Raw genomic sequence first — 14,990 nt, 5'->3', positions numbered from 1 at the left:
TCGACCGAAAAGCGAAATGTCTGTATCATGCTAGGTCAGAGCACACAAGGGTGTGATGCAACTCCGCCCCTTTTTTTCTTTTTCTATTTATATATTTATTTATTTTTATTCTCTTTTGCTGTTTTCAGGTCACTCCAGAATCCCAGGGTGACTTTGGCAGCTACAACTGCACGGCCACCAACGTAATCGGCACAGAGTCCAAAGAGTTCCTGTTGATCCAAGCAGGTTTGTGTATATCCTCAGAGGGAGAGTAAAATGTACGACTAGGGAAATAAAATCTGTATTACATTTACCTCCCTGCTTGAATGCTGTCTGTCTCCCCCAAGCCTGTGCAGAGCAGTCGGAAATTTGGTTATGGCGTAAAGCTTGGAAGTTAAACCTCTCATTAGGTTTGCATACAGTCTATTTTTTTTTTTTTTTACAGTAAGTGGCTTAATGTTGTAAAAAACAGCTCTAAATCCTTCCAGTGCTAATTTCCAAACCACCAGGCATCAGAGAAGGTAAATTATCCTCAAACAGAGGTGTTTTAGCCTCAGGATTAGAGTCTGTACATGTAGTTTTTTGGGTTGAGGCTCTGGGGTAATAAACGCAGCAGGGATATAATTTCCAGGCTGCAGAGCAGACAGTTCGAAATGCCGCCAGCCTCTCTGATATTTTTGGTGCTCTATAAAGTGGGGCAGTGAGCTGGTGTGGGTGGCTCAGAAATGATTATTTAGGCTCAGTGCGATGGACGGTGTAGGAGTGCCGCCCTTCTTCATCTTCAGAGGCTTTTAAGCCTCTGTACATCCGTACATGCCTATTTGCACAATCAGCACTTTAGAGGAAAAATCATTGCTTTTTTATTATGCGACGGAGTTGCTCTCAAAGTTTCCCAAAAAAGCGAGTTGAAGAAATTGTTGCCGTGCTGCTGGAAGTGGTTGTCCTTAAGGATTCACACAGTAAACCGTAGCTTGTTATGAGTCAGCAATTTGCTCTTCTTCAAGTTTACTTCGTATCTTTGTCTGTCATGATGACAAAAGGCCACACTTTCTTTTTTTCGCAGACATTCTGCTTTAGAATACAGAAAACCTTCACAGCTTTTCATACAGAGGAATGGCAGTGATGTTAAAGGGAGACCTAGTGTGTGTGTGCTGTATAGCTTTGCAGCTGTCAGCAGTGCTGCTTGTGAAGGAAGCGTTTTAAAGTGTTGTCCTATGTGTGTATGTGTGTGTTGTGCAGAGGTGCCCTCGGCTCCCTCTATCGACCGGGTCACACCGTATCCCAGCACAGCTCAGGTGGAATTTGACGAGCCAGACTCCAGTGGAGGAGTGCCCATACTCAAGTACAAGGCCGAATGGAGGATGGAGGGCCAAGAGTGGATTAGCAAGGAGTATGATGTAGAAGATGGTGAGGCTCCAACACACAACTATTCACTGATCAGCCAATAAACATTAAAACCACCTGCATAATACTGAGTAGGTCCCTCTCATACGGCTGGACCAGTCCTAAACCTGTTGAGGCATGGACTCCTCTGAAGTATGGCCTCCATGGATTGCATTAGTAGCGTTGTAAAGTCATTACCATTAAGAAGGTAGATTTTCCCCTGTTTTTATTCTGTAACATGGCAAACACTATATGTCCAGATGTTTGTGGACACTCCTTCTAATATAAGTAGCACCCATTGCTAACACAGCTGTGCATATACACACACTGTTTGTTTAGTCCCTCTAGAGAGGTATTGGCAGTAGACTAGGACTCTCTGGAACATACTAATATGAATCTAGTTGCACTGCACCTAATGAGCTAGAGTGGTATAAAGCCCCCAGTGTTTAGCTGTGGAGCAGTGGAACTGTGTCAATCCTTCAAAATCTAGTGGAAAGCCATTGAGAAACAATGTGTGAGCAGGTGTCCCAATACTTTTGTCCATATAGTGTATTTTTCTTGGAAATGTATGTAAACAAACACACACACACACACACACACACACACACAGAAAAGACACAATCTCCTCCCTCTCTCTCTCTCTCTCTCTCTCTCTCTCACACACACACACACACACACACACACACACACCACACATTCTGGCAGGGAGAAAGGGAAAAAAAAAACAAAGGATGAAGATTCCTGTGGATGCTTTTAGACGTCTAGACCTTTTTTCTTAGTAAAGTGCTCCATTTAGATTGTAATCATTCTGTGTCCCTGCTTTGAATGCCCATGCCTATTGCCCCTGACCTAAACGCGCTGTGAAGAGCAAAAACCGACCTGCAGTGGAGGAAAGGAAGGTAACGGTCCTAATGACTCATTGTCACCGCGACCCACCACTAACACTGCCCACAACCTCTTGGTATTTCAAGTTGTGAAAACTGAACCTTTTTACTGCCAGTAAAAAAAAAAAAAAAGGAATAAAAAAGGCTCTTGCTCTTTCACCGAAGCCATTTCTGTCAGGCGTGAAATGTAATGCAAAGACTACCGAAAATAGAGCGCACAATTGAGGGGAAGGGATAGGGTTCACTTGAATGCTAAATAAGAGTGCTCAGAGCTGTTGTCAGAGGCTGAAATGTGCTCTGTTTGTCTGTGGGCGCTGTCTTGGCTCTCTCGGGGGGGTGTGTGTGTCAGCTCACTCGCTGCTGACAGCCCGCTCTGTCAGCCAAGCCTCTGTGGGACATTCATCAGAACAAGCTTCAGACACGCACACATTCATATACACACACACACACTCACATGCACGGAAACACATTTCTTCGGCGTCAAAGACCCGTACATGCGCAGAGGCCTTCTGTCAGTCAGTTCCCGTGGCGTTGGATGGAGTGCGGAAGAAGGCGTCAGTGGGCAGACCCACGCAGATTCATCACAGCCTCGAAAGTGTGGAAATCCAATAACGCCTGCAATGATTTAGCTCGACGTTTTTCTTTTCTATTGTTTTGTGTTACTCAACAAATCTGTCTCCTAAAGAGCAGACCATAACAAAACAGATCTTGTGAAGAATGCGTCTCCCTCTGTGCGCTGGACATATTAACTCTTTTATCCCTCAAATACTGAAAGCCTGAGTTTAGATCACCATTCTTTGCCCCTGCAAGTACATAGCAGGGCAACACCAACCCAATTTGTCCTCTCCCTATAGTGATTCAGTGTCTCAGCTCAGGGCATTGAACAATGCAGTGCATTACTCTGATAGCAGTAAATTTCAGATTTTATATAAGCTGAGTACATAAATAGAAATATACATGAGAGCAAAACACACTATATTGGGGATTGGTAATAATTTATATTGCCTATAACCCAAGAAACAATATTGATTTGAGATTGATCACATCTGAATGATCTGTGATAGTCAGTATTGGTGCCTATACCAATGCAGTACATGCATGTTTCCAGCATATAGTTAAGTCTCTCTCTCTCTGTCTCTCTCTCTCTCTGTATGTCGCATAAATGTGTGCAGTGCTGTGAGTATAGGTGGCTCATGGGTTTGAGCACTGGCATATTGTTCAAAGTTGGGTTTCATACCTGGGTCCGCTAAGCTGGCGCTGTTGGGCTCTTGATCAGTGCATCCATGCTACTGTGCCCCTAAAGCAGGTTTCAGGTGCCTTGCTTAAAGACCCAACTTCAGCAGTATAGCAGACCTGGGTATCGAACCCACAACCCTGTGATATAATGCATAGTAGTTTCATAGCAGAAACTCAATAATAAGCCTTAGGCTTAATGCATGTATTCCAGCCTTGAGGAGGTGACCTTTTTTGACTCATTGTCACTATTAGAACTACACTATATAGGAAAAGTATTAGGACACCTACTTATTTATTGTGTTTTCAAAAATCCCAAAATCAATGGTATTAAAACCAGTTTAATCTTTTTTATCTTTTTGAGATCAATAACGTTAGCCAAGTCAGGATTTTGGATGATCACCACCCCACCTCATTCCCAACTCCCCAACTCATGCCAAATGTACTGGATACAGCTAGTGAAATGTACTGGTATTAGGCATGGTGCCAAAAGGTTAATGTTCCTGAGGTTCATCTGCTTCAGAGAGTCATATTCTATTGACAGGACTTCTCTACAGCGACTATACAAGCTGTGTGCATCTTTATCATCAGTGGGTGCAACATTAACAGACTACGACCTGCCAGTGGGCCGAAAGTGTTAATAAAAACTTCTGTTACCAAAGAATAGTCCCACCTTAGTGTGTATTAAGCCTCTCTATGTTAAGGGGTTCGTAGCTGAATGTGTTCTTTAGAAGGGGTGTCCACAAACATTTGCACATATAGAGTATATATCTGACCTATTAGTAACATAGTAATTATTGAATAGTAAGCAGCATTCCTATCTGAATGGTGGGCCTGCAGTTTAAGGTTCACCATGCAGGTTCACATTTCAGTTCTTCACTCTCGTAACCACCAAACATCCATATTAGTTTAATACAAGTTACTAAATAATAAGTGTAATGATTATATCTAACATTTTATGATTAAGACTAATTAATAACGAATAATAACTGTAATTAAATTAGTTAAAGCAGGTCTAAGGCAAGTCCTTCACATTGTCTAAAAATCTAAAAGCTTAAACTTTCAGCATCACTTTCTTTAGCAGACTTCTAAAACGTGCTGTCCCACAGGTCTCAACCTCATTACCATTGTCGGGCTCAAGCCGGAGACCAAATACGAGGTCAAGATGTCCGCCATCAATGGCAAGGGTGAAGGAGACAGCTGTCCCCCAGAGACTTTTAAAACACAGCCTGTCAGTAAGTACCACTCTGTGTTTTCTCTCTCTCTCTCTCTCTCTCTCTCTCTCTCACCCACACTCTCTCTATCTATTTCTCTATATCCCACATAACTGCGGCGCTCTCTCCCCATCCCCCACCTTCAGTTCAGCAGCAGGCCACTCAGTGCATCCCTGCCCTACAGGATCTTACCCCTGGCAGATGCAGTGCCAGTCCTGTGCCTTTATGTGTGTGTGTGTGTGTGTGTCTGTGTGTGTGTGTGTGTGTGTGTGTGTGTGTGTGTGTGTGTGTGTGTGTGCTGGGAGTTAGCTAATGTCTGATTCTAGCTTCCCACCTCACCAGTGCTCCCTGCTGTCGTCGGAGTGTGTAGCTTCTCTCCCTTCAGTTCCTGCTGGTGCCAGAGAGTGTGTATGTGTGTAGGAGCAGCAGCACATAGCTTCCATATGCGTCCAGATTTGTGTGCACAGTCTGTGTTTACGGCCTGCTTCATTCAAATCCTTCCTACTGAGATCTCATTATTTACGTCCAAAGAATTACAGCAGCCTTTTATTATTAGCGGTCATCACACGATTTAGAGATTCAGTGGTTAAAGTTAATATCCAGTCAGCACCATATCCTGCTGTTATTACACTGCTAATGTAGCGCCTTTGTTATGCTATCGAACTGACCTCATTAGAACTGGGTTGTTTGCTGCCAGACGGCAAGTTGTGTGCTGCAGCCGCCATGCATTCCGGCTTGCAGTTGAAGGATCTCTCCTCATAGACTGCAGAAAGTTCTTTAATACTGAGGTTTTGGCAGAGCAGTCTTTTTCAACCCGTAGGATAATTACTGAATGTAATAACAAAGGCCGTTCTCTCTCTGAGTTCTGCCCAGAAGCAGATTAGAAAAGTGCGTGTGGAAAGAGCGCAGAAGGAGAAGCAGTGGCTCTTTGATAATTCACTTTCCTCTTAAACTAGTAGGAATTAAGTGACTTTGTAAAAACGCACATAATTGCCTCTCTGTATGTTTTTTTATTAAAAGACTTTCTCCACTGATACAATTCAGTTGATCCATCTCTGAAGTGCTTTGTAATGAAATAACCAAAAATAAAATAAAAAAGAAGAACAGTGGCATATTTCTTAGCTGTTTTGTCTTTTTGTCTGTTTGAAACCTTGCTCACTAGAGGGGAAGCTTCCCAAAAAAGACAGACACGTGTACAGTGAAGCTTCTGCTTCAATTCTTTTGCTTTTTATCGAGTACACAGATGAAGGATGACTTCAGGGCTGCAGTTTGTTAGTACAGTTAGGTCGCACTCAGTAGTCATCGGCAGGTTGACACTGCGTTTGATCACGCTTTCATCTGTGCTTGCCCACCCTGTGCTTCAGTAGCAGCCTCCCTTCACTCTCATTGTCCTGCTCTCGTTTTTATCTGTGGCTAATTGAGGCATTCAGCTGTGCCGTTTTGGGTCGCTTTATGACTTTGAATGAGAAAGAAACCTGATTACATTTTAAGATAAATGAATTGACCTATCCATGCTCTGCGTTCTTTCCTATTCACTGTTGCTAGATTGGATGAGCTATATAGAGTGCTGGCGCAAATCCCATTCAACCCAATGAGAGAACCGCAGCGCAGCACTGTAATGCAGTTTTGTTAATTATTATTAATGACAGAGAGTTTATTTTGCATGCGTCCAAAAGGACACACTGTTCAGAACGACTGTAGTTTTAGTCATGTAATCTCACCCTGTTTAAAAGCCACAGCCAGCGTTCTTCTGCTTCTGCTTTTTGCCTTAATATCGGGTATAACGAGGAAACACTGTCGGATAAAATTCACTAGCACTCACTTTAGCCATGCTACAGTAACCGTAGGCGTAGGTTAAGATGCTAACTTAGCTTCCTAACAATGTTGAAACTTTATGTGGCCCATAGGTCTAGATCTATCTTCATAAAGCTTCTTAGAATAGAAGTGACCTCACTGACAGGAACAGATCCTGGATCAGCCCTTTTACAGTCCTGCAGTGTTTCAGGACAGCCTGATCTCACAGTGAAAAATGTCCACGCTGGTCGTTTGTCTTGTACAATGACCCATCGACTTACAACAAAATTTGACTCTTCAAATTCATTGTTTCTGTAACAAAGCAAAAACAAACTACAAAACTGTCAAATTTATTATCGTAATCTACACCTAATCTGCACTTGACCTTAACCTATACCTTAATGTATGCCTAAATCTAAACCTTAACCCATATTCTATACCCATATTCTAATCATAACCACGTTAAAATGACGAATCATTACAGTTTCTTCAGTAATTTCGGTTCATTTGTTTCATTTTCACTCTGTGAAACCCAAAGTCTGTGTTTGTGTGTATTTTGCTCAACAGCGCAACTAGTGGACATATGAAAAAACATCCAAATATGTTCGATTTTTGGACTTTCTATGTGAGATCATGTTGTACAGGAATACAGGTCCAGATGATTATCCCTACAATTCAGATTTATACAACTTAAAGCTAAATTCGATCTTTGTTACCATTGTCTGATTTTTCCTCAAAATAAAAGGCATGGAAAGGTCAATTAACCCTTTAACCATTAAGTGGCCAGCTGAAATCAAGCCTCTGCTTTTTATTCTACGTTTCTGTTCTCATGTGTTTACTATTTTCTGTTTTCTCATTTTTTCATGTTTTCATCTTGTTTTTGTTCCACTGGGCGACTCAGGCTATACTTTCACAAGTAAGTGCTTCATTCTCGCTCTCATTCTCTCTTTCTCTCTCTCTCTCTCTCTCTCTCTCTCTCTCTCTCGCTCTCATTCTCTCTCTCTCTCTGGTGCTGACACTCTTTTATCTCTGTTTGTTTTGCCATTTGTTTCCATTTCTACCAGTTACTCCTGCACATTTCTGCCACATCCACCAGGAAGCTATTAGCCAAAGGTAGTGAAGCTTAGATGAGAAATTCAAATGAGGACTTAAAGTATTCCCACCTCATGCCGACTCATACACCTCACTGAAATTGGATTTGAAATATTCTGTTTTCCCACTGAATTAAGTGGCTGTTTGCTCATTTCCTTGAAGCGCGAACAAGAAGGCGCCGAGTGGAGCGTTTGCATTAAAGACCTTTCGGAGAGCTCATGCAATATCTCATGTCTCGCATACTTTTTCCAGATGGAATTCCGTTTTATTACTCTAACGTGGACAAAGGTTTGTTGTAGTGGCGAGTTAGAGAGCATTAGTAGCTGGAGTATATGCGTGCTTACACTGTAGCCATCCCCTAGTCCAGTGGTCTCAAGCCTCTGTCCATGGAAATGTTCCTTCACATCGGCAGAAATCCTGCACACGTGAGCCAGTTAATCTGTGTCTGCTGAAGAGTGTCAGATTAGAGTTAGAATTAAACTCTACTGGATGGAAGGTGGATGACCAAGAGGAGGATTGGTGACCACTGCTTTAGTCAGCCCTAGTGCATATTTCCTCTCTTCCATCACGTCTCTGTTAAAACCTGCCAATTTTCCAGCTTACAGCAGAGGTCTAGTCATGGAGATTCCCAGCATTTAATCATGTAGGGATTTGATCCGTAGTATGTATCTCATCCTTAAAGAATGCTCTACCCTTTTTTTATATAACTTTTCATTACTATGAAAAGTTATATAAAGTTATCTATGGTGAGAAAAAAAACACTGTTTATCTTTTACAGACCTGGGGTCGCATTTTTATGATGTTGTTGATAATTTGACTGACAGGCGTGACCTCATTTAGCCTTGCCAGTGACAGGGATCATTTTGACAGGGGAAGCTTTCTCATGGTCATTATCCCGTAATAGAATAGACGCAGACAGGCATGGAGAGAGCCCATATCCTGTAATGATAGTGTAATGTGGTCATGCTTACTGGAGATGAATGGCATTGTCTGCTCTTGTTGGGGAGGTATACCCGCATGGATGTGAAAGGTGATTGGCGACACAATGATCCAAGCACTCCAAACACTCACCAAACATTCATCAGATCTCGCATGACAGGACTGGAGCACAACAGCACCTCAGACAGACATAACATTACTCGTAAAGAGACCGGTTGACAGTCTGCTGTGAATTTACCTGCCAGCCACTGGCTTTGAGAATATTTTGTGAAAGTGAAACAAAGAGAACAGTAGACCATTCCAACTCCAATACAACTCAACAGTTGTTGTTTTTTTTTTTAAACTGACTGACTGACTGAGTCAGTGAGCAAGTGAAAGTACCAGTTGATCTGGAGGACATTTACTCACTGTGTTTTTTAATTCAGCACTGTAGGACTGTCATGATTGCACAATTAAACTTGATTGCTCAAATCAGTGTACCAGTTTGCATGATAATGCATATGTTAGACTCTCATTCTCATCTCTCCCACAATAAGAGGTCCTTATGAATACACTTTTTCATAAATATTGAAATCTACTATTACTACTATTGAATCATTTCTTTAAAACAAAAAAAGGCAAATTTTACCCTCCAATTCGGTCCTGCCTAATAATCCACCCATAAGTAGCGTCCCCTTGCACTAGCACTACCACTAGGAGGACATGGGCTTAACACATCTCCTCTGATACGTGCAAATCCAGTCACTGCCTATTTTCGTGTTGCCACTGATGCGGCATTGCCAGGCAGCCGACACGCTCTGAGAAAAGTGACAGGGCCCTTTCTCTCTGACCAAATGCGCTCTCGCTGACTCTCTCACCCCACTGATGGCAAAGCGACATTTCTTGGGATTCAAACTTGCAACCCCCTGGCCCATAGTGGTAGAACATTAGACCGCTAAGCCACTCAGAGCCCACTTCCAATCATTCCAAACATACTTTTGATTGTCTGATATCCCATTAGTATAAAACATTAACATTAAATTAGTAGATCAGTAAATCAGTCTCACCATCTGACTAAGCTTAGCTTGGAGTTTTCAGCCTGTGAAGACCCAGATTTCTTATGACGAGTGGTCTACTAAAGCAGTACCTTCATGACCTCAGCCATAAGATTCCAGAAATATTCTAAACAGACAGGAATGTTAAATAAACTCTGAAAGCTCCAATTAGATCAATTTTAGCTAGGTCTCAATATTGAATTTGTATCAGTGTGATCTAAAATATTTCTCAACAAGGTTTTGTAGGCATCTAAATATGTTTTTAAACAATACACAGAAGATCATTTTTGAAAGATTTACTGTAAAATCCTTTAGATTTTTTACATGCTATGCCATGTTGTTATGAATTGAAATATAAAAATCCACCCCCATAATCCCCTTTTATGAATGAGCAATGTGTTACCGAGATGCTGTTTGCTCTTAGCATCACAGTAAATCTGGTGGTGCATTTTATGTATCCGGCTCATATATGTTTATTTATATTTACCTTTGGGTATTTTGAAACAGTATTCACTTGCTGTTTGCAGAGTTTACACTGACTTGTTTCCTTGGTGAAATGCAGAAGTTATCATTCATGCATTTTATACTGTTGTACAGCATCTCTACAACGCTCCCCTCTACAGAGTGGAGAAGTCTTAATTTTGACATTTATGGAGTCTAAAAGTACAGAGAGGTGAAAGTACATTGACAGGTACTCATCAGTGCTTCAACACAAGTCGGCCCACATGCCTGGACTTTGAGTCTCCAGAGGTCGGTGTGTACGCAGGAGAGTGTGGACGCAAGCTTTTAGGATGTTGTGATTAACACTGGTCAAGAGACTGGCTTCTGTATGGGAGGTGCTGTGCCTCGGGCTTTCACCCCAGTGCCTGGGGATGTCATAAGAGAAGAGCAGTAGTAATCTCATTGCATAAATAGCTTCAGGGGGTTAACCATTCTCCCTGAAGCACCATAGTCAGTTGCAGTGGTATTGTGTGGGAAGACACACAGTACGGAGGTGGGCGAGGGCCAAGGACAGATATAATGGACAGCTCATAGAATCCATTGACAGCTGCACACACACCTCCCACCTCCGACTGCACCAGGACTGAAAAGCCATGACTACCAAAACCAAAACCGTCCTTCAGGGACACACAGAAGTCCTGCCCGTGCTCCATTGCCACATTCTCACTTACCATAGGTCCTCTGACAGGTCCCCTCTCACAGGGCCAATAGACATCTCTGACAGCATGTCCTCAGGGACACATGTGGTGAATAGTGATGATATTAAAGCCCATGACGGTAGAGGTCTCCACCTTTAAAAGCAGACTTCACTGGTCTGGAAGAGGTGTAGGAATGGCAGTGACCAACATCATGTCAGAGAATATGCAAATATTAGCTAGATGCTGGATTCTAGGGATATTTCCCAATAACATTTTCTAAACAGGAACCAGAGTAAACAGAAGCTAAAAAAAAAGCTCTCTATAATGCTTTATAATGTTCATGTGAAGTCATTTTAACATCAATGGAATACCTTACAGAAAGCATCAATCCTTCTACTGCTTATCATTGTAAACAAAGGAATTACTTGTTGCACAGACTAAATATAGTAGAACTGTCATAGAATAGAAGTAAGAAGGTCAGTTTCTCAGTCTTATATATTAACACATTAGCGTATTAATCAATACTTTCACTGATTATAGAAAAAATCTTACATTGCAACCTCCACCTTGTGTGTTGGCCTCAATACAAGACCACTAAGGGTGTTTTCACACTTATAGTTTATTTCCTCTGGTCCGAATTAGTAAACTCTGAGCTTCCCCTTAAAATGCATCACAACAAACCACGTTAGAACGTTCTGCCTGTGTTCTGGACTACTGCATATTTCTGTGCAATTTGCCATGATCCAACAGCAGAGATGACATTTGTTCATAGCTGTAGTAACTATCTGGGCAGTATATCAAGTTAACACCTGGCTATTAGAGCACTTTATCTTAAACTAAAGACTAAAAAGACCACCTCTTCTCGAGGGTCTTGGTGCAATCACTATAATCATAAAAAGAGCCCAATTTAACAGGGATAAAATGTGTAGGTGTGAAAACACCCTAATAATGAAACGAATGAAATAGTCCAAAATGTGCTTACTGTTAATTACTGTTAATGACAACAAAACCAAAAAAAGCAATTAATAAGAATACTGAATTATATCACATTGATAGACAGTAGCAAGTATCTCAATATGCTCCTAATAATATCCATCCCTGCTGCAGAAACTTGGTTAAATGACATTAGAAATGACTACCAGCTCATCCGGAGTCCTTATTCTAGTCATGTTCACTCTGTGATGCCTAAAACAGTGGAAACAGATAGATTCATGTCAGCCATTACTCCTGTCACCATGTCCACAGGTACATGCACAGCCAGGTGTAATACAAGTGCAACAGTCCGTAGAGCATAGACTCAGCCTGTCCCCAAGAGTAAAAGTAACCAGAAATGTCATCAGCTCAACTACTACAGAGTTTTACTCCTGCACAGTCCAGTCCACGATTCATCATCTCAAGCACACTTACTGTATGTCACACCAGCTTCAAGTTAACGCCTCCGCCCAGACTGCCTGTACCTTCTGCTCTAGCAAGTGATGGTGACCAGGAAGGGATAAAAATGGAAAATCTCACAAAAATGTCTTATGTGGCACACTATGGGCGGTTCTGTTAGTTAATAGGGAACTGAAATGGACCACAGCAACTTATAAAGTTGGGAAATTGAATGGTGTCACAGAATGTATTGACCATTTGTGTATGGCCAATAAATTTTATTTTTAAAATAAATAAATATATTTACTTAACATAAATAAATTAACAAGACAATCTGAATGCCACAGACATTGCAAAGTATGGCAAAATGGGCAAAATAGCTTCTTTGCTATAAAAGTGGGAAAGGAGATGAGACCTATCAAAGGACCTAGTAGTCCTAGTAAAGTTCTTGAGCTCTATAATTGTAATGTCATCTGATGCTAAATGTAAATTTAGTTTCATAATAATAATAATAATAATAATAAAATAATAAAAAATAAATCATAATAAATAATGACTCATTATAATTTATAATAATAATTTATTATTATAAATAATAAATAATTACTAATTATAAAACACCTTACAAGTTACTTCTGATAATGTCTTTTTCTGGGGCATTTATTTCCATTTCCACCTGTTAATTCATTTCTATGTTGACAGGTGATGCACACCATTTGTCTAATAGAGTTTTATTTTCAAGTGATGCTTATGCAAGGTTGATCTAGTAATGACATGTCATGCAATCAGTGGCCCAATACCAGGTCAAGCAGTAGATCAAGGCGAAACAATAGTGTATGTAAAGGTTCTATTCAACTCGTAATGAAAAATTGATTACGTCTGTATCTTATCTGCAAAACTTTGTCTTTAGCTGAATACTGTATCTGTACTCTTGAATTTGACAGTGCAGACAATCTAGGTGGAATAGGTTCAGGCAGACGCTGTGATGTCCTGGCATTTGCTTGGTACCTATAATTTTCTTTGCTTCTATGGATCCCCTGTCACAACTGAAGCAGAGACACAGGCATTAGCAGACAAGCCTGCTGCATACATATCTTATGCAGTTTCTCCTTGACATGTGTCAGAAATTCTGCTCCCTATCAGGTTCAGCTTTCTTTCTTATTATTAAGTTTGGCTCCTAGCAGGAAATGGAGGATATTTTCTGCTTCTTATCATATTATTACCTCCCACTCAAAGTGCTTATCATTTTACACCACGGCTCTTAGGTCCACCTTAGTGAAAGCCATCCTTCAGTCAGAGAGTCAAGTTAGGCTGATGAGGAGGCATCGGAGATGATAATGTCAATGGCAATAATAGCCTCCCAGGCAATTATCCTGCAGTGCGAATCCAATTTCCAGGCAGGTCCACTAAAAGGAAAAGATTTCGCTAGGTGTGTCTGCAGTTGCAGTAATCATGACATTATGTCATGTTCGAGTCATAGGAAAGATTTGACTGAATTAGACTGTTTTTAAACTCATGATAGATGGGATTTATGTGCTTATCTTTAAAGAATCAATGTTTTTCGGCAGGAAAATTACTGCCTGCTTTCTCAATGCATTAATGGTGCCAAAACAGAATGTTGTGTAAAGGAACTCTTAGCAGTGCCAAATGATTAATGACTATTGGCTACCTTGAAAAGCTTCTCTGAAATGTGGATGGGGTGATAAGATGTATTGAATCCTTTTAATGATTTATGAAAAATGGTGGAAAAGAGCCTGTGCTAACTTCAAAGCTTCTCAGGTCGGGTTTTCACTTCTCTTTCAATAGGTTTCAGCCGTTTTGATCCACAAAAATCAATATCTCTCAGCCTTGTGTCGCCAACAGTAGATCTCTAAGAGCCCGGGCCATTTGTTTTCGATGCAGGTTGGATAGTGTAAAGACTGTTAAAAGATTTATTTTCCCCTAATGTTTTATGACAGTTGCACTCAAGACCGTATAAAGTTGCAGTAAACATTATTAGTTCGTTAGTTCACTTGAGTTCTCGGTACTCTGGGAAGCAATGAACTACGTCTTGTTTGCTACATCTACTGTATGCATGTTGCTATTCTTTCACAATGGTTGCATGCAGCCTGTGAGTTGACGGTTGAATGTAAATTTGGTGTGCCACTGTGATGTAGAGTGTGGTCAGTTTCGCTAATGGCTGGCTAAACTCCGCCTACGGCCCTCCACAAGCACATCTCACCATGTTCTCACCATCTTCCAGCGTCTTCTGTGACTCCAACCACAAATCTTCCAACCACTGAAGTTCTTAGTGAGTATGCCGGCAGTGTGCAGTGTTGTTTGCCCCTCTTTACCTGCCTGCTACACACATGTGCCTCTTACCTAGAGTGTTGCTCCTGACGTCGACCGTGGCTCCTGCCGGTACTTACCGTAGAGAGAGAGAGAGAGAGCGTGCCTGTAGTAAAGAAGAGAAATCGCCTGTGTAGCTGTCTGTCTGGGCTGAGGCAGTGAGACAGCTTCATGCTGGAATAGACCAGTCTCATCACCTCAGACCCACGTAGCATACCATTACTAACCCCAGCTTGTAGAGTGGCTCTTCTTACTCGCATATCCCTGCACTTGAGCCATGCAGGGATATTCACTGGATCAGCACCTTTCTACAGGAGTGGCCCGTTGGTCGCAAAAGTCATTTACACTGGACTTACACTTTCTATCACAAAAACGTTAAACTGGTCTGTGGAAAGTGCCTCACTTCACCCGGTCTCATTTGGCATCCAAGCCTTTTTCATGTAGTGCATTAGCATATATTAATGAACTATGTTGCATGCTGTTTGATCAGGGAAAACAAGGGAACTGCCCTCGCATTGTTAACCAAAATTAGCAACATTAGAGCTCTTTAGTTTCTGCTCTGCAGCCCTTAGAGATATTGCATCACTTCACTCTCTAGAG

General features: G+C 41.4%; 1 protein-coding gene across 7 annotated transcripts in view; it reads left to right on the top strand.

Annotated features, from left to right (window-relative positions):
* The window catches only part of ncam1a (neural cell adhesion molecule 1a), a 237,194-nt gene that overhangs the window by 185,889 nt on the left and 36,315 nt on the right, over window positions 1–14,990 (top strand). For all 7 annotated transcript variants that reach the window (XM_072661990.1, XM_072661993.1, XM_072661991.1 and 4 more), the window contains 3 exons: window positions 129–225; window positions 1,219–1,386; window positions 4,589–4,714. In XM_072661990.1, coding sequence (XP_072518091.1) covers window positions 129–225; window positions 1,219–1,386; window positions 4,589–4,714 — 391 coding nt within the window. The remainder of the gene's footprint in view (window positions 1–128; window positions 226–1,218; window positions 1,387–4,588; window positions 4,715–14,990) is intronic.

Source organism: Salminus brasiliensis, chromosome 18 (genome assembly GCF_030463535.1).
Source record: "Salminus brasiliensis chromosome 18, fSalBra1.hap2, whole genome shotgun sequence".
Classification (NCBI taxonomy): domain Eukaryota; kingdom Metazoa; phylum Chordata; class Actinopteri; order Characiformes; family Bryconidae; genus Salminus; species Salminus brasiliensis.
The sequence above is the reverse complement of the archived record's forward strand: the minus strand, read 5'-3'. Positions and strand labels throughout refer to the sequence as shown.